Source organism: Triticum dicoccoides, chromosome 5A (assembly GCF_002162155.2).
Source record: "Triticum dicoccoides isolate Atlit2015 ecotype Zavitan chromosome 5A, WEW_v2.0, whole genome shotgun sequence".
In the NCBI taxonomy this organism is placed as follows: Eukaryota; Viridiplantae; Streptophyta; class Magnoliopsida; order Poales; family Poaceae; genus Triticum; species Triticum dicoccoides.
This window is the reverse complement of record NC_041388.1, coordinates 662,955,525-662,973,716: the sequence shown is the minus strand read 5'-3', so window position 1 is coordinate 662,973,716 and position 18,192 is coordinate 662,955,525. Positions and strand designations below refer to the sequence as shown.

At 48.2% G+C, this 18,192-nt stretch overlaps 1 protein-coding gene and 1 pseudogene across 1 annotated transcript; one reads left to right on the top strand and one right to left on the bottom strand.

Annotated features, from left to right (window-relative positions):
* Positions 1–10,693: 10,693 nt before the first annotated feature.
* On the bottom strand, positions 10,694–11,407 carry LOC119298346 (cysteine proteinase inhibitor-like). Its single transcript, XM_037575786.1, has 2 exons — positions 11,165–11,407; positions 10,694–10,957 (listed from the first exon to the last, which is right to left on the bottom strand). Exons 1-2 carry the CDS (start codon positions 11,405–11,407, stop codon positions 10,694–10,696), a joined length of 507 nt encoding a protein of 168 aa, XP_037431683.1.
* Positions 11,408–13,561: 2,154 nt separating this feature from the next.
* LOC119304615 lies at positions 13,562–13,700 on the top strand (annotated as a pseudogene).
* The last annotated feature ends 4,492 nt before the right edge of the window (positions 13,701–18,192 follow it).

The window sequence follows — 18,192 nt, the reverse complement described above, 5'->3', positions numbered from 1 at the left end:
CATGCTGGTAAGCAATATGACTTATATCGCCCACAACTCACTTGTGTTCTACTCGTGCATATGACATCTACGCATAAAACCTAGGCTCTGATACAACTGTTGGGGAACATAGTAATTTCAAAAAAATTCTACGCACATGCAGGATCATGGTGATGCATAGCAACGAGAGAGGAGAGTGTTGTCTACGTACCCTCGTAGACCGGCAATGGAAGCGTTGACACAATGTAGAGGAAGTAGTCGTACGTCTTCCCGATCCGACCGATCCAAGTACCGAACGTACGACACCTCTGAGTTCTGCACAAGTTCAACTTGGTGACGTCCCTCGAGCTCCGATCCAGCAAAGTGTTGAGGGAGAGTTTCGTCAGCATGACGGCGTGATGATGGTGATGATGTTCTACCGACGCAGGGCTTCGCCTAAGCACCGCTACAATATGACCAAGGTGGAATATGGTGGAAGGGGGCACCGCACACGGCTAAGGAACGATCACGAAGATCAACTTCTGTGTCTATGGGGTGCCCCCACCCCCGTATATAAAGGAGTGGAGGCGGGAGAGAGGGCCGGCCCCTATGGCGCGCCCTGGAGGAGTCCTACTCCCACCGGGAGTAGGATTCCTCCCTTCCCTAGTTGGAGTAGGAGAGGAAGGGAAGGAGGAGTAGGAGAGAAGGAAAGGGGGGGGGCAACCCCCAAACCTTCTCCAATTCGGCCTCCCTCCCAAAGGGGGCGCACCAGCCCCTTGTGGGCTGGTGTGCTTCATTCTTATGGCCCATAAGGCCCATAACTTCTCCCGGGGGGTTCCGGTAACCTCCCGGTACTTCGAAAAAATGCCTGAACCACATGGAACCCTTTCGATGTCCAAACATAGTCATCCAATATATCAATCTTTACGTCTCGACCATTTCGAGACTCCTCGTCATGTCCCCGATCTCATCCGGGACACCGAACAACCTTCGGTACATCAAAAACACAAAAACTCTTATTACGATCGTCACCGAACTTTAAGCGTGCGGACCCTACGGGTTCGAGAACTATGTAGACATGACCGAGACACGTCTCCGGTCAATAACCAATAGCGGAACCTGGATGCTCATATTGGCTCCCACATATTCTACGAAGATCTTTATCGATCAAACCGCATAACAACATACGTTGTTCCCTTTGTCATCGGTATGTTACTTGCCCGAGATTCGATCGTCGGTATCTCAATACCTAGTTCAATCTCGTTACCGGCTTTACTCGTCCCATAACACATCATCCCGCAACTAACTCATTAGTTGCAATGCTTGCAAGGCTTATAGTGATGTGCATTACCGAGTGGGCCCAGAGATACCTCTCCGATAATCAGAGTGACAAATCCTAATCTCGAAATACGCCAACCCAACAAGTACCTTCGGAGACACCTGTAGAGCACCTTTATAATCACCCAATTACGTTGTGACGTTTGGTAGCACACAAAGTGTTCCTTCAGTAAACGGGAGTTGCATAATCTCATAGTCATAGGAACATGTATAAGTCATGAAGAAAGCAATAGCAACAAACTAAACGATCAAGTGCTAAGCTAACGAAATGGGTCAAGTCAATCACATCATTCTCCTAATGATGTGATCCCGTTAATCAAATGAGAACTCATGTCTATGGTTAGGAAACATAACCATCTTTGATCAACGAGCTAGTCAAGTAGAGGCATACTAGTGACACTCTGTTTGTCTATGTATTCACACATGTATTATGTTTCCGGTTAATACAATTCTAGCATGAATAATAAACATTTATCATGATATAAGAAAATAAATAATAACTTTATTATTGCCTCTAGGGCATATTTTCTTCAAGATTTATCCCGAACACCCCAGCACTCGTGGCATGGGGGCAGAAGCCGACGACTGGCCATCTCTCAGATTTAATAAACAACCGCACAGAAGGTAATATTTTAAATTCAAACAAGCGTTGCATAGCGCATATGAACAAGTTTTCATAATACAGGATCACAAGAGCAAGCTCATTCAAAAATTACATCCTTCGCACACTCGTCCGCCACAAGACCCTTCAGGACACCCTCATAATACATTTTGGGGTGGCGGTGCTCTTTGCCCTGCGGCGGCCCCTCCTTCACCAGCTTCTCGGCGTCCATCTTCGCCCAGTGCACCTTCGCACGGGCAAAAGCCTGGCGTGCACCTTCGATGCAGACGGACCGCTTTATGATCTCCAGCCGTGGGCAGGCATCCACAAGCCGCCTCACCAGGCCACAGTAGCTGTTGGGAAGGGAGTCACCAGGCCACATCCGGACTATAAGGCCCCTCATGGCCTGTTCGGCCGCCTTGCGCAGCTCGACCAGTTGCTTCAGCTGGTCGCTCACATGCATCGGGTGTTCGGTCTCAGTATATTGAGAACAGAACAACTTCTCCGTCGAGCTTCCCTCCTCGGCCTGGTAGTACTTTGCGGCATCCGACACACTGCGGGGCAAATCTGCGAACACTCCTGGAGAGCTCCGGACTCGGGTAAGTAACAAGTAATTTACTTTCACATGTTTACTTTGCATAATGAATGCCTTACCCGTCGTTATCTTCCTCATCGCCTCAATTTCCTGGAGGGCCTTTTGGGCTTCAGTCTTGGCATGCTTTGTGCTCTCGAGGGCCGCGGCAAGCTCGGACTCTCACGTCTTCGAGTCAAGCTCCAAAGTCTCGTGCTTCTTCACGAGAGCCTGGAGCTCTTGCTGCACCTCGCCCACCCGTGCCTCTTGTTTCTCCCGCTCGGTGCGCTCCTTGGCCGCTTTGTTTTTGGCCTCGGACAATGCTTGCTTCAGGGTCGCCACTTCGGTTGTGGTCCCTGGAACATCCATGATGGTCCTATCATTTTTGCAACCGCATCTTATATATATCCAGCTCGAGGAGAACAAAGGTAAGTAATACCTTGTATATATATATATATATATATATATATATATATATATATATATATATATATATATATTCGAGCTGCCTCTTGGAAAGGCCGAGCTCTTTCTCGGACCGCTCGAGGTTCTGCTTCAGTGCGGCGATCTTCGCAGTCAGTGCGGAAGAGGTTAGCAGCGAAGCCTGCATACACATATAGACATACTTATATTAGACTCCTGCACATATTATTTGATCCTCTATTCGGCTTTTCTTTGTGAAGACCAAACAGAGCATCAGGGGCTACTGTCTATGCGGTAATATTTTCCTATATTTTAAATACTTACCTCAAAGCCTGTTAGAAGGCTGGCACAGGTTTCAGTCAGTCCGCTCTTGGCGGACTGAACCTTCTTGATCACCACACTCATAATAGTGCGGTGCTCTTCGTCGATGGAAGCGGCGCGAAGCTCTCCCAGCAGGTTGTCCGGTGCCTCTGGATGGACAGAGGTCACCGGCACGGGCGGCTTGCCCCTCTTGGAAGGGGGCCGCTTGCCGGAGTCCGAAATCAGTGGAGGTTCCGGTGCGGTGTTCGGCTGAGGGCCGAACTTGGAGCCCTTGGGAGTCTTGCTCCCTTTGCGCCTAGAGTCCGAAAGGTCGCCTTGAGGTGCCTCCAGGACTATCTCCCCCCGGTTCGGTGCCCCTTGAGACAATACCTCGACATTGTCCGTAGGGCGAGGAGAGGAGGCGGTTGGAAGTGACTCACTATTCATATCCGATGAGTCCAGGGAACCGTCCGACGAGGATACGTCGATACGGGCTCGGGACAGACTGCATGATCATATTCGACGTTAGGAGAAGTAGTGCAATAAAAGTATGCTATGAGTTACTCCGGTATCCGAATACTTACGACTTCGCTAGGGGCTTGGCCCTGAGTAACCACTCGTCTTCGCTGTCGGCGGCGGTGGTGGAACTGTCCGGAAGGAGAGTCCTTCCCTTCTTGGACCCTTCGGCCTCCCCGGTTGGGGCGGCCTTCCTTTTCTTGTCTCCCCCGGCTGGAGGGGGAGAATCTTCATCTTCCTCCCCCTCGTTTTCACGGGAGGAGGGCGTCTGGGAGTTATCGGACGATGAGTCCGATACCACCTGGCGCCGGGAACTCTTTCGGGTTCCCGTGGCCTTCTTCTTGATCTTCTTCTCCGGCACCTCATAAGGAGCCGAAGTCCGCATCTCCGTCAGGAGAGCGTCTGCAGGGTCTTCGGGCAGAGGGGCCAGGCAGTCAATCTGCTCCGATGCCTCCACCCAGTCCTGTCAAAGGCATGGGAGCTCAGATCCCGCACATGGTGGAAAATAAAATACCCTACAAGATGTACAGAACTTACCGGATTCGCAGGGCGCGTCACGCTTAGCCCGCGGTCCTTGGTAAGGGGAGGGGGGACCTCGGCACCCTTGAACAGCACCTTCCATATGTCCTTATGCGTTGTGTCGAAGAGCTCGCGTAGAGTCTGGTGCTGGGCTGGGTCGAACTCCCATAAGTTGAAAGCCCGTTGTTGACACGGGAGGATCCGGCGGAAGAGCATGACCTGGACTATGTTGACAAGCTTGAGTTTCTTGCTTATCATGTTCCGGATACACTTCTGGAGTCCGTCCAGCTCCACCGATGAGCCCCAGGACAGGCCCTTCTCCTTCCAGGAAGCGAGCCGCATGGGGATTCCGGATCGAAACTCGGGGGCCGCCACCCAGTTGGTGTCGCGCGGCTCGGTGATGTAGAACCACCCCGATTGCCACCCCTTTATGGTCTCCACGAAGGAGCCCTCGAGCCATGTAACATTAGGCATTTTGCCCACCATGGCTCCGCCACATTCTGCTTGTTGGCCGCCTACTACCTTCGGCTTGACATTAAAGGTCTTCAGCCACAGGCCGAAGTGGGGCCGGATGCGGAGGAAAGCCTCGCACACGACGATGAACGCCGAGATGTTGAGGATGAAATTCGGGGCCAGATCATGAAAGTCCAGCCCATAATAGAACATAAGGCCGCGGACGAATGGATGGAGGGGAAACCCCAGTCCGCAGACGAAGTGGGGGAGGAAAACCACCCTTTCGTAAGGTTCCGGAGTAGGGACGATCTGCCCCGCGGCTGGCAGCCGGTGCACGATATCCGCGGCTAAGTATCCGGCCCCGCGTAGCTTTTTGATGTCTCCCTCCGTGACGGAGGAGACCATCCACTTGCCTCTCGCTCCGGACATGTTTGGAGAGAGTTGAGGAGAAGGATGTGGACTTGGGCGCTGGAGCTCGAGTGCGCGAGAATGGATGAGCAAGGAGGAAGAAGGCGTGGGTAGAAAAAGGTGAACCCTTATCCCTTTATAAGGGCGGACGAAACTATGCGCCCGCACCAGCCTGGTAAAACTCGCTTATCCCCCAAAGCGCCGCAATTGATGGCGTGGTTGGGTTACCCACGTCCGTATTGATGGGAATCCCGTAATAAGGGGACACGATCTCTGCTTCGACAAGACGTGCCAAGGAAATCGCTCGCGAAACACGCTGAGGTTGGTTGTGAAAAACGATTCGAATGGTGACCTAGCTGTGGTGTGATGTCACACTGCGGAATGCATCGACAGATTAGATTTGTGAAAATATTATTCTTTCTACGGTGGTATGTGGAACTTGTTTTGCAGAGCCGGACACGATCCTCGTGTTCAAAATCTTCTATGAAGTATTCGGAGGAGGAACCCGCCTTGCAATACCGAAGACGATCTGCGCGCCGGACTCATCGTCATTGAAGCCTGGTTCAGGGGCTACTGAGGGAGTCCTGGATTAGGAGGTATCCGGACAGCCGGATTATATCCTTTGGCCGGACTGTTGGACTATGAAGATACAATATTGAAGACGTCGTCCCGTGTCCGGATGGGACTCTCCTTGGCGTGAAAGGCAAGCTTGGTAATACAGATATGTAGATCTCCTTCCTTGTAACCAACTCTGTGTAACCCCAGCCCCCTCCGGTGTCTATATAAACCGGAGGGTTTTAGTCCATAGGACAACATACAATCATACCATAGGCTAACTTTTAGGATTTAGCCTCTTCGATCTCGTGATAGATCAACTCTTGTACTACTCATATTATCAAAAACAATCAAGCAGGACGTAGGGTATTACCTCCATCAAGAGGGCCCGAACCTGGGTAAACATCGTGTCCCCTACTTCCTGTTACCATCCGCCTTAGACGCACAGTTCGGGACCCCCTACCCGAGATCCGCCGGTTTTGACACCGACAGAGGGGATCAAACCTGCTCGCCGTCTTCCACTAACCCTTCTACGAGACCATCATGTTCCAAGGGCCGCCCGCGCTGCCACCATCCGAGGACGGAGCCGGCAACGACCAATTCACCTATAAGCATCCTCACATGCCCTTGAGCATTGTTGGAGGATACACCGCTGAGACAGAGACAAGCCTGAAGGACAAGAACTTGGTTGCCGCCGCCGCCTCACGGACCGAGCCCTACCACGCATGACCGGCGAGCAGACCGTAGCTCCCAGATCTGTCAGCCATTGCTCCGAAGACCAATGCGTGTGAGATAGATCTAAGGCCGACGACCGCCACCATCGTCGCCGGAGAAAGCCATGCCGGGCAACCAAACCCTAGCTATGAATCTAACATAGACTATAGCAACAAAAGAACCGTGCAACTGATCCGGCGACTCCAATCACCATCCAACAAGCATGAGGCCCGTGGGGGGGAGCGGAGTCACTGAATCCAAAGCCGGATGTCCCGCGGCTCCTCTGGTCACCTTGGGGAGAGAGAGAGCAGGGCGATATTGAGGTGTGACAGAGATTACTGAAACAAAGTAGTATTGGGTTGATGATTGTCACCACACCTCATCTCATCTCTCCTTTTGGGATGCAGCAACGATTTCTCGAACACCTCGTGCGCGTTCGACCTCTGCATTGACGGACACTGAGCTCGTGTCCCGCCCCCTTGCGCTGGTGGCCAAGCACGCGCCACAGAAGATCGCACCATGCGCGATGTCGCTCGCAGAAGCGCGTCCATGAGCGAGGAGGATGATGTGGTAGACGACGCAGACGGTCAGGAGAACGGTAGAGCAACTAAGGGAGGAGTCCCATGTCGTGACGGCCCCGGCGCATGCGCTAATCAAGGGCAGGCGTGCCTCAATGGTGCGGAGCTTCGCACAGATTGGTCGAGGCTGGCGAGCATGTCGAGCTCCACAAAGAGCGCCACTATGGCAGCCACAAGGCTGTCGAGATGGCGGACGAGTGACGCGTCGGACGAGTTGGAGGCGACGGCAGAGCGGCAGTGAGGAGGTCCGTGTAGGCGTGGTACCACATTAACATCAAACCTAGCATACTAGAATAGTTCATTATCTGGTACATCGACATGGAACTGGCTAAATACAATATAAACTATATGGATATAATAAAATCAACTCCTTGTCAAAGGAGATGTTGATCACCCCCACGCTGAAGGGACCGGCTTCGTTGTTGTTAGACTAGTCACAATGAGGAGTAACTTAGACTAGTAACATCACATTTTACTAGGCTATGTTACTACCTCCACAGTGGGTAGTAACATATGTGTGGTGTCATGTCATGGTTCGTTTATTAGCCTATAGACTCATATTGTCTTGGTATGTGTGATGTTACAGTAACTAGCTAAGTTACCATCATCATTTTTCTCATCATTAAATATGTGCCACGTAAGCAAAATTATCTTGAAAAGTGTGATGTTACTAGTGATGTTACTCCCACTGTGGCCGGAAATCCAAATCCACGGCATCGAGGCGAACTCACCAGACTCATCCTTCTCTCACTTGTTGGCCATTTCACTTTCAATGTCATCATACAAAACTCGATGCTGTGACGAATGCACTCGTGATATTCGTGCTCATCATGTGCACTCTCTCCAAAAACACGAAGACCACGTGGTTCTTGATGAAGATCTTTGGGTTTGCCACAAGCGCAACCACGCCATCGGCATTGGCACTCTCGGGCTCGAGCCGCGCCTTCGCCAACCGATGCTCCTCCTCCTTGGCCGCGTGGCGGTACTGCTCCCTGCCTCATTGGCTTGCGCGCAACATCACACCGCATCCGCCTTGACCATCGATGGGAGGTGGATGTCGTCTTAAAGGATCAATACAGTCAACTAGAGGGGATGAATAGGAGACTATAAATTTTATGCTTATCTTTCAGTTTTAAGAAACTGCGGACAAAGTAGGTTCTCTAGATATACAACCAGATGAACACAACCTATATGTCAAAGCAATGTATGTTAGGCAACAACCTGATTAACAAGTCAACAAGCATACAAAGCAAGTAAAGGAAAGGAAAAGGATCGACCACAAGTGAGTTGAGGACGCGATTTTCATCCCGAAGATCACACTCTTTAGGGAGAGCTAATCTCTGTTGGAGCAGTGCCGAAGCCAAAGCTTCGGAACACCACCAAGTGGCTCCCGTATTCTCACTTCGACTCACCCCCAACGGATGAGCCTCGATTTACTTGGTGATGGTCTGGAAGGCAACCACCACACCTTTACAAACTTCTTTGAAGCACACCACAAGCAAGGCTTCTGGAGTAACCTCTAACTGCCTAGGATCCCAAGCTCCAAAGCAACAAGTGTTGACGACAAACTATTTATGAAATCACAAACCGGTTTTGGTGGAAGTGTAGATGAGTGAACCTCTTCCAATCCCGAAAGAATCAGACTGTTTGGGCAGATTGGGAGGAAGTAAATGAGATTTTAGTGTTTGGACAATGGTGGATAAGCTCTTAGTGAAGTTAGATTCAAAGGTAGAAGAATAAGGGTATTTATACCCTCTCCCCCCAAGTCAAAGAGTAGTTACCCCGCTGGGACTCCGGGCGCTCAGATTGCACACAAGAGAAGCACCCACCGAGGCTCGGGCACCTGGACTAGAAACTCCAGGCACCTAGGGTATGCAGGTGAAAATACCCACTTCGGGCACGTAACCCATCTAGAGGGAGCTCTGTATACCGTTTCTTCTCTCGTGACACTAGGCACCCAAAGCTCCAAGGCCTCGGGCACTTGAAGGTCCCTGCATCAACTGTCTTGACTTGGGTTTTTACCCTTTTGCAAAGATGGCAAGGTGGGGATGGCTTTTATGTATTTGAAAATGATCCACAACACTCTCAGCACTGCGTCTCCTCTTTGTAGTGCGGCTTCCCTACGACTGAAATAAACCAAACAACTTCCAAGTCTTCCGAAAACGACCTCCTTTTCTCCTTTTCAAATAGGGTCACCCACATCCGTAGACAATCACCGAGAGTCCAATCCTGAAATAAACTTGAAAAATGACCTTATATCTCACTAATCATGTTGCCATCAACATCGATCAAGACATTACTTGAGACAATGCACTTTCACCGCCGCCCTTGGCCGCCGCATCGACCACCTCGAACCCTGTGGTGGTGAACCCGACGGACGGGTCTACCTCCATGCCCTCCTCCCCCGAGCTCGGCTCCAAGAACATGGATGCTCGCTGGAGACAATGTGTGTCGTGCGACATACTCACACTCCTCAAGGTGAGATCCGTGCCCCGCTCGACCATAATCATCTTGTATGTGGCCACCTTCTCACGAACCATGGCAGCGAGAGCTTGAGACAGAGAAGACAATGCGTAAGGCGACGGGAGGTGGGCTGGAGCTTGGGAAAGGCGATACAGGAACACCGGGAGGCGGCGTGGGGCTCAATATGCGGTGGTGCTCGAGAACGGTGATGACCTCGAGTTCGAGGGGGCGTCAGCTGCAGACGGGATCGGGGAAGGTGGAGGCGGTGCCATAAATGGGTTGAGGGCGGTGTGGGCTAGTGTTTGGGGGTGTGGCACCAGGATTTATAGCCGGTGATGGTCGAATTGGGCTATGCGCTGGCAGCGTGGCAATTATTGTGGGAAGCGAGCAACTCCTCATTTTTACTGAGAGTTTGCCTTTCCTAGAGTAAATAATAGGGAAAAGTGCAACAATATAAGGCATAGAAAACTATTTTGAGAAAAATAAAGGTTTAGGTTATCTGGTACCCGAAACCAAAATTCTCTCTCAAAGTATAGCTTTTGGCAATGAGATGCTCTTAGTGCAAAACATGTGGCTCCTTGGTTCAAACCCCGATAGTGGTGGTCAAGTGCAATAATGATCCATGGAATTGCGGTTTTGTGTTTTTTGCTCTTCTATCGAAAAGTCCCTTCTCAGTTTGAGTTCATATGAGCTCGGGTATGAACAGTAAAATCTAAAGAAAAAATGAAAAAAATCTGGGTTTTTTATGCCAAACATTGACAAAATGTTTTGAGTGGTGATTTAACTTTGCAAGCACCCAAAACATTCATCAACGTTTGCCACAAAAAGAAGATTCGGATTTTTTTTCATTGTTATCGAATTTTACTATTCACCCGAGCTTATATGAGCTCTAGCTGAGATAGTCCGCATCCGCTCTTCTATTAGCCTTTTCTCTTGGAGACGGTCTTCTATTAGTTAAAACAATTTGCAAGAAGTAAAGATATTACACAAGAGAGCACTCCATCTAAACCGTATGTGAAGATCTTTGCACAGTTGTGAAGTCCCTGAAATTAGCAGCTTTGGATTAATCAAATCTAAACTTCTTCTTATACACATCATGTGTCTTAGTCTCTAATGATGCATCATGCATGGATGATGAACAGTTCTATAGATAGAGTATATATATGCAGGGCCCTGGGAGAAACAAAGGGTGAAAGGGATCTATCCCATGATAAATATCCACATTGACAACATCACAAGCCTTTTTGGAACTTCACTCATAGCCATTATGATTGATCAAGAAACTTTTGAACATAGTTATTTATATTCAATACAGCCTGCACGATTCAACCTCGGCAGAAAAGCAGGCATGTTACGCAACAAGGTACAGAGTTTATCCTCTGCCGGCTTGAACTCCGAGAGCTTCCTGGGGTTGGAATCCAGCCACGGCCGGTCCCAAACCTTGGCTTCATAGAGCTTCTTTGCCCAGCCTTCATCCACCTCGATTGTAATGTAATACATCATGCCTTCAACAACTTGCCGCTTCACCTTCACCACTTTCCGGAACTCCAGCACAGCATTCTGCAACAGGAGCAGCGCCAAGATCATTGATCCAACTAAAAAGAAACATTGTCACTCATGCCCAAAAGTACTGGATAGTTATTGGTAATTTCAAATCCGACAAACCCTTTTTTTGGTTGAGATAAAATCTGGCAAACTAGGAGAGCACCCAGCACTGTAATTAAACATCATATCCAAATACTCGAGGTCATAATCGAGAGGGCTTACGGTGTTGCTGTTGTGCTCGGAGACGGCGAAGCGGGCGAGGTCGACGACGCGGAGGTCGTTCTCTGCCCCCGGCCAGTCCTCGATGCCTCCGTACACCTTCTCTGGCCCCGGCGAGTCCTGGATGCCTCCGAGCGTCGGCGGCGCGTCTTCCGCGATCTGGTTCAGAGTAAACGGTTGGACGAGGGTGAGTAGCAGGAGCAGGGTGGCCACCGATCCTAGGACTCGATGTCTCCACATCTCCATCGATTCAGCTGGGCGGCTGTGGACGCTGCTGATTCAGGAGGGGATTTCTATTCTATGGCAATCGGGCAGGACTATTTATTACAGTAGTACGTACTCCGTATTAAGTTTGTTGGAATTTGATTATAACTCGTACACTACAAAGTTGATTTCTTTTCTTACCACGGCCCTGCTCCGAACCCGACACGAAACGACCGACCGACTCACGCTACGGCCAGGCCGGATCGAGCAGGAGTACGTCGCACGAACTGTCAATCCGGCGCGCCATCCAATTCAGGCGATTGGCGGGAGCAACATGCATGCAGGCTCCTGCGCCGGCGGCGGCGCCGGCGCGGGCTGTTTATTCTCGCGTTTTGCGTTTGGTTCTTCTGGTGCACATGCATCAGGAACTTGGCTGTTGACCGGATCAGGAGACAATTTCAGGTTCGTCCAAGTTTTCTGTCCCGGCGCTGGCTTCGGCAGCGAGCGGTGTTTTATCCCGGCGTTGGTTTTGGCAACGATCGATTTTTTTTTTCTGTCCTGCAGTTATGGCTGATCCCTCAGCAAGGTTCGTGCACTCTTGATTTTCATCTACTCTGCCCTTAGAGAGTTATGGTTTGGACGTATTGTTGAACCATAGGTTGTAGCGTGTCAACTTGTACAAGTCGTGTACAGATTATAAGCCTTCCAGACACCTATGTCAACCACTGAAAAATTGTCATTGCATGAGGGAGGTTACTAAGTCCAGAAGAAGGAATCAAATATAAAAGCACAGTTGGTGCACTTCAGTACTTAACATTAACAAGACCGGATATATCTTTTCCTGTCAACAAAGTCTGTCAGTTTTTGCATGCTCCTACTTTTGTTCACTGGACAGCTGTAAAGCGAATACTATGATATATTCAAGGAAATGCTGAAACTGGTTTGACAATATGTAAATCTCCTTCAACAACAGTTAGTGCTTTCTCTGATGCAGATTGGGCAGGATGTCCTGATGACAGGAAATCCACTGGAGGCTTTGCTGTGTTCTTTGGTTCGAATCTTATATCATGGAATGTAAAGAAGCAAGCAACAGTCTCATGCTCTAGCACTGAAGTTGAATACAAGTTTTTGGCAAATGCTACTGCTGAGGTAATGTGAGTAGAGACACTTCTTGATGAATTGAACATTGAGAGACCAAGTGTGTCATATTTATGGTGTGATAATCTTGGAGCAACATATCTATCTACAAATCCTGTATTTCATGCTAGGACAAAGTACATAGAAATTGACTTTCACTTTGTTCGTGAAAGAGTTGCACAAAAACTTTTGGAGATAAAGTTTATTTCAATCGGAGACCAAGTTGCAGATGTTTTTACTAAGCCACTACAAGTTCGACAACTTCAAGCCTTCAAGAACAATCTGAACCTTGACATGTTAAGATTGAGGGAGGATGTTAAATGATAGGTTGTAGCGTGTCAACTTGTACAAGTCATGTATATGCGTGTGTATGCGTGAGTTATACGAGGAGGTTGTTAGCAAGTCTATCCTATCTTGTATAGCTTGGACTAGAGGTCAAGACTTCAACAACCTCATCAACCGCATGTATCTTCTGTCCTATATATTAACACGTATGCGTTCCTGATGCAGATCATCAAACGCTTAACACCTTTTCTTTCATGGTAATCACAGCCTACCTCGGATTCATTCATGGCGAGCTCCTCCACAAATTTGTTCCCCTCGTCTCCTTTTGCACACATCGCCACCGAGAAGCTTACGAGAGGGAATGAAGCACTCTGGCGCGGCACCGTACTCTCGGCCATCCGGGGGGCGCAGATGGTGGCCTTCCTCGACGTCGAGCAAGTGGTGCCACTCATGAGCATTGAGGTCACCACCGACGACGGCAAAACCAAGTCCAAGGCTCCGAACCCGGAGTTCGGCGTGTGGTATGCGTGAGATCAGTAGGTTTTCTCTTACCTGTTGACCACGCCACCGCGCGAGATGGCCATCCAAGTTGCAATGTGCCACACCGCAGCTGAGCTGTGCAATACTGTGCAAGAGATGCTGGCGTCGCATACCCGCGCATAGACCGTCAACGTCATGATTGCACTGGCGAACCTCCAGAAGGGCAACCTCTCCATCGCTAAGTACGTCGGTAAGGTCAGAACACTTTGTGATGAGTTAGTTGCTTCAGGAAAGAAGGTGGACGAGGAAGATGTTGTCTCTCACATCCTCGCTGGACTCGATGAGGAGTTCGATCCCGTGGTATCTGCCATATGTTCAAGGGTCGAGCATGTCGGGGTTCCGGAGCTGTACTCGCAGCTCCTAAGCTTCGAGACTCGCATGAATCTGCGTGGTGGGTCCTCTCAGTCGTCTGTAAATGCGGCGGCACGCGGGCGCTTCAACAAGTCAAACGGCGGCAACGGTGATTGCGATCGTGGCTTCCCCAACAAGCAAGGTGACGGTGGCGGCGGTGACCACAACCGTAACTTCTCCAAGCTGCCAAACCGTGGAAACGGGGGAGGCGGTGGCAATGGTGGTGGCAGCGGCGGGAACTACAACAACAATCCCTCTGCTAAGCCTACGTGACAGATCTGTGGCAAGCTTGGACACCCAGCATGGAAGTGTGGGAAGAGATATGACTCCTCCTATTAGGCAGGGGAAGAGCAACAACATCAGTGCTCGGCGAACATGGCGGCCCCCCAGTATGGAGTTGATACCAACTGGTATCTTGATAGCGGCACGATAGATCACATTAATTACAGGAGATCTAGAGAATCTTATAGTTCGCGATCGCTACACTGGGAACGAGCAAATCCACGCAGCTAGTGGATCAGGTATGACTATTGCCCACATTGGTCAATCACACACACACACACACACACACACACACACACACACACACACACACACACACACACACACACACACACATATATATATATATATATATATATATATACCCCTGAACGTGATCTTGTTCTTAAAAACATCCTTCATGTCCCTGAAGCTGATAAGAGTCTAATCTCTGCCAGCCGCCTTTCTGTTGACAACAACTCTTTCGTTGAAATTCATCCCCACTCTTTTTTTAAGGATCGGGAAATGAAGAGAACCCTTCTTCACAGCAAGGGTAGCTAAGGCCTATACCCTGTAAAACACATGGAACAAGACGCCAAGAAGCATGCGCTCAGTGTCATTTCTCCATCTTCGGATAGATGGCACCGGCGTCTAGGACATCCTTCACCTATTATTGTTAGCAAAATAATTAGCAAGAATAAGATTCCATGTGTTAGTTTATCCAATAATGAACTTGTTTGTGACACTTGTCAAAAAGGCAAGAGCCACCAGTTACCTTATCCGAAATCTATAAGTGAATCCAAGTTTCCTTTGGAACTTATTTTCTCTGATGTGTGGGGACTAGCTGTTGAATCAGTAGGTAGAAAGAAGTACTATGTAAGCTTCATATATGATTTTAGCAAGTTTACATGGATATACCTAATCAAACATAAGTCAGAAGTTTTTCAAAAAATTCATGACTTCCAAAATCTTGTTGAAAGACAATTCAGCCGAAAAATTCTTGCTCTCCAGACAGATTGGGGGGGGGGGGATATGAGAAGCTAAATTCCTTTTTCACAAAAATAGGAATATCCCATCATGTCTCGTGCCACCATGCACATCAACAGAATAGGTCAGCCGAACGCAAGCATCGTCATATCGTTGAAGTAGGTCTTTCCCTTCTTACTCAAGCTTGCATGCCCCTAAAATTCTGGGATGAGGCTTTTATTGCTGCCACCTATCTTATCAATAGGTTGCCTAGCAAAGTTATCAAGTTTGAAACTCCACTTGAAAAGTTGTTCAATGACAAACCCAATTATTCGTCACTTAGAATTTTTGGGTGTGCTCGATGGCCCAACTTACGTCCATACAATGCGCACAAACTTCAGTTTCGTTCTAAACAGTGTGCATTCCTTGGTTACAATAACCTACATAAAGGCTTCAAGTGCCTAGATATCTCTACCGGGCATGTATACATCTCAAGAGATGTTGCCTTTGATGAAACAATTTTCCCTTTCTCTGAATTGCACCCAAACGCCGGTGCTCGCCTATGGGATGAGATTCTTCTTTTATCTCCGAAACTCTTAAATCCAATAGATCATGAGGGCAATACATGTGTTGATCAATTGGCAACTAGTCATACCACTGATTTCCGGGAAAAAATGTTGTTTTTGGTCATTATTTTATGCAGAACCAACACTTGTTACCTGGCTGCACAGGCGCAGGACACGAGGCGGAGACAGGTGCTGATCTCGAGAGATCTGGCGCAGACGCCTCGACTGCAGCGGGCACAAATCCCATGGAGGATTCACCTGACTCGAGCGCCACGTGCAGCCTCTCCATGCATGACACGCGGGCTGAGGCGCACGAGCGGGTGGGTCCGGCTCGCCCTTGTCTTCATGCGACGACAGTTGTCCCGGGTCGGCTGGGTGCACGACATCTCCTGCGCGCCATAATGAGGCCAACAGCCTGTCTCGTCATGGGTTGTCGCCGCCTGACTCCTAGGCGTCTGATCCGAGGCGGATCGACCGCTCAGGCACCAAAGGAGATTCTCCTGGCCGGTCTGTACGAGGAGGCAGATCCTCTGTGGCCACTGCCGAACCTGATGCAGTCGTAGGATGTGGATCTTCTGCGGCTGGTTCTTTAGGTGCTACTGTTTCTACACGAGTAACTCGGTCACAACAAGGTATTTTCAAACCAACAGTTCACAAAGATGGAACTATCAGGTATAAGAAAAAATTTAAGTTTGCAAATTTTGCTGCCACTGGTGAACCACAGAGTTTGATAGAAGCCTTAAGTGACAAGAATTGGAAAAATGCCATGAATGCTAAGTATGATGCTCTAATGAGAAATCAAACATGGCATCTAGTGTCACCTAAGCAAGGGAGAAATATTATAGACTATAAGTGGGTATATAAAATTAAAAAGAAACCCGATGGCACAATAGACAGATACAAGGCTAGGTTAGTAGCTAAAGGATTCAAACAAAGATATGATATTGATTATGATGACACTTTCAGTCCAGTGGTAAAAGCTGCTACTATTAGACTTGTTTTGTCTGTTGCTGTCTCCAGGGAGTCTTCGCCAACTGGATGTACATAATGTGTTTTTGCATGGTGTTCTCGAGGAAGAAGTCTATATGCGACAGCCACTTGGTTTTGAGGATGGGTCAAGGCCACATCATGTGTGCAGATTGGACAAAGCCCTATATGGTATAAAACAGGCACCCAGAGCTTGGTACTCAAGGTTGAGCTCAAAGCTACAACAACTTGGTTTCCGACCCTCAAGGGGAGACACCTTTCCGTTCTTCTTCAAGAAAGGGAAAGTGATCATATTTATGTTAATTTATGTTGATGATATAATTTTTGCTAGCTCTTCATCAGAAGCCACATCAACATTGTCAAAAAAATTGAAAAATGAGTTTGCAATTAAAGATCTAGGAGAGTTGCATAATTTCCTAGGCATTGAAGTTAAAAGATTATATGAGGGTATTTTGCTAACTCAAGAGAAGTATGCCAAAGATATATTGAGGCGTGTGGGAATGACAGATTGTAAGCCTTCCAGCACACCTATGTCAACCACTGAAAAATTGTCATTGCATGAGGGAGAGTTACTAAGTCCAGAAGAAGGGACTAAATATAGAAGCACAGTTGGTGCACTTCAGTACTTAATATTAACAAGACCAGATATATATTTCTCTGTCAACAAAGTCTGTCAGTTTTTGCATGCTCCTACTTCTGTTCACTGGACAGTTGTAAAGCGAATACTAAGGTATATTCAAGGAAGTGCTGGAACTGGTTTGACAATATGTACATCTCCTTCAACAACAGTTAGTGCCTTCTCTGATGCAGATTGGTCAGGATGTCCTGATGACAGGAAATCCACTGGAGGCTTTGCTGTGTTTTTTGGTTCGAATCTTATATCATGGAATGCAAAGAAGCAAGCAACAGTCTCACGCTCTAGCACTGAAGTTGAATACAAGTCTTTGGCAAATGCTACTTCTGAGGTAATGTGGGTAGAGACACTTCTTGATGAATTGAACTTGAGAGACCACATGTGTCATATTTATGGTGTGATAATCTTGGAGCAACATATCTATCTACAAATCCTGTATTTCATGCTAGGACAAAGCACGTAGAAATTGACTTTCGCTTTGTTCGTGAAAGAGTTGCACAAAAACTTTTGGAGATAAAGTTTATTTCAACTGGAGATCAAGGTGCAGATGGGTTTACTAAGCCACTACAAGTTCAACAGCTTCAAGCCTTCAAGAACAATCTGAACCTTGACATGTTAATATTGAGGGAGGATGTTAAATGATAGGTTGTAGTGTGTCAACTTGTACAAGTCATGTATATGTGTTTGTATGCGTGAGTTATACGAGGAGGTTGTTAGCAAGTCTATCCTATCTTGTATAGCTTGGACTAGAGGTCAAGACTTTAACAACCTCCTCAACCGCATGTATCTTCTGTCCTATATATTAACACGTATGTGTCCCTGATGCAGATCATCAAACGCTTAACACCTTTTCTTTCACGTATGACGTTTTGGCTTTGTTTGACTGCTTTTTCTTGATGACCGGGAGAATACTGTTGAAGTAACTTTCAGCGATCAAAATCTTGAGCTGGAATTGCCGCGGTTTGCATCAAGCCGCAGCAATACGAGCGCTTTTGAGTGTTCTGAAGCGTAGGAGTCCGGACGTGATATTCTTGATGGAGACGCACTTGGATGAATATCCAGCTGAGTGTTTACGTCGTCGGACTAAGATGGATCATAAG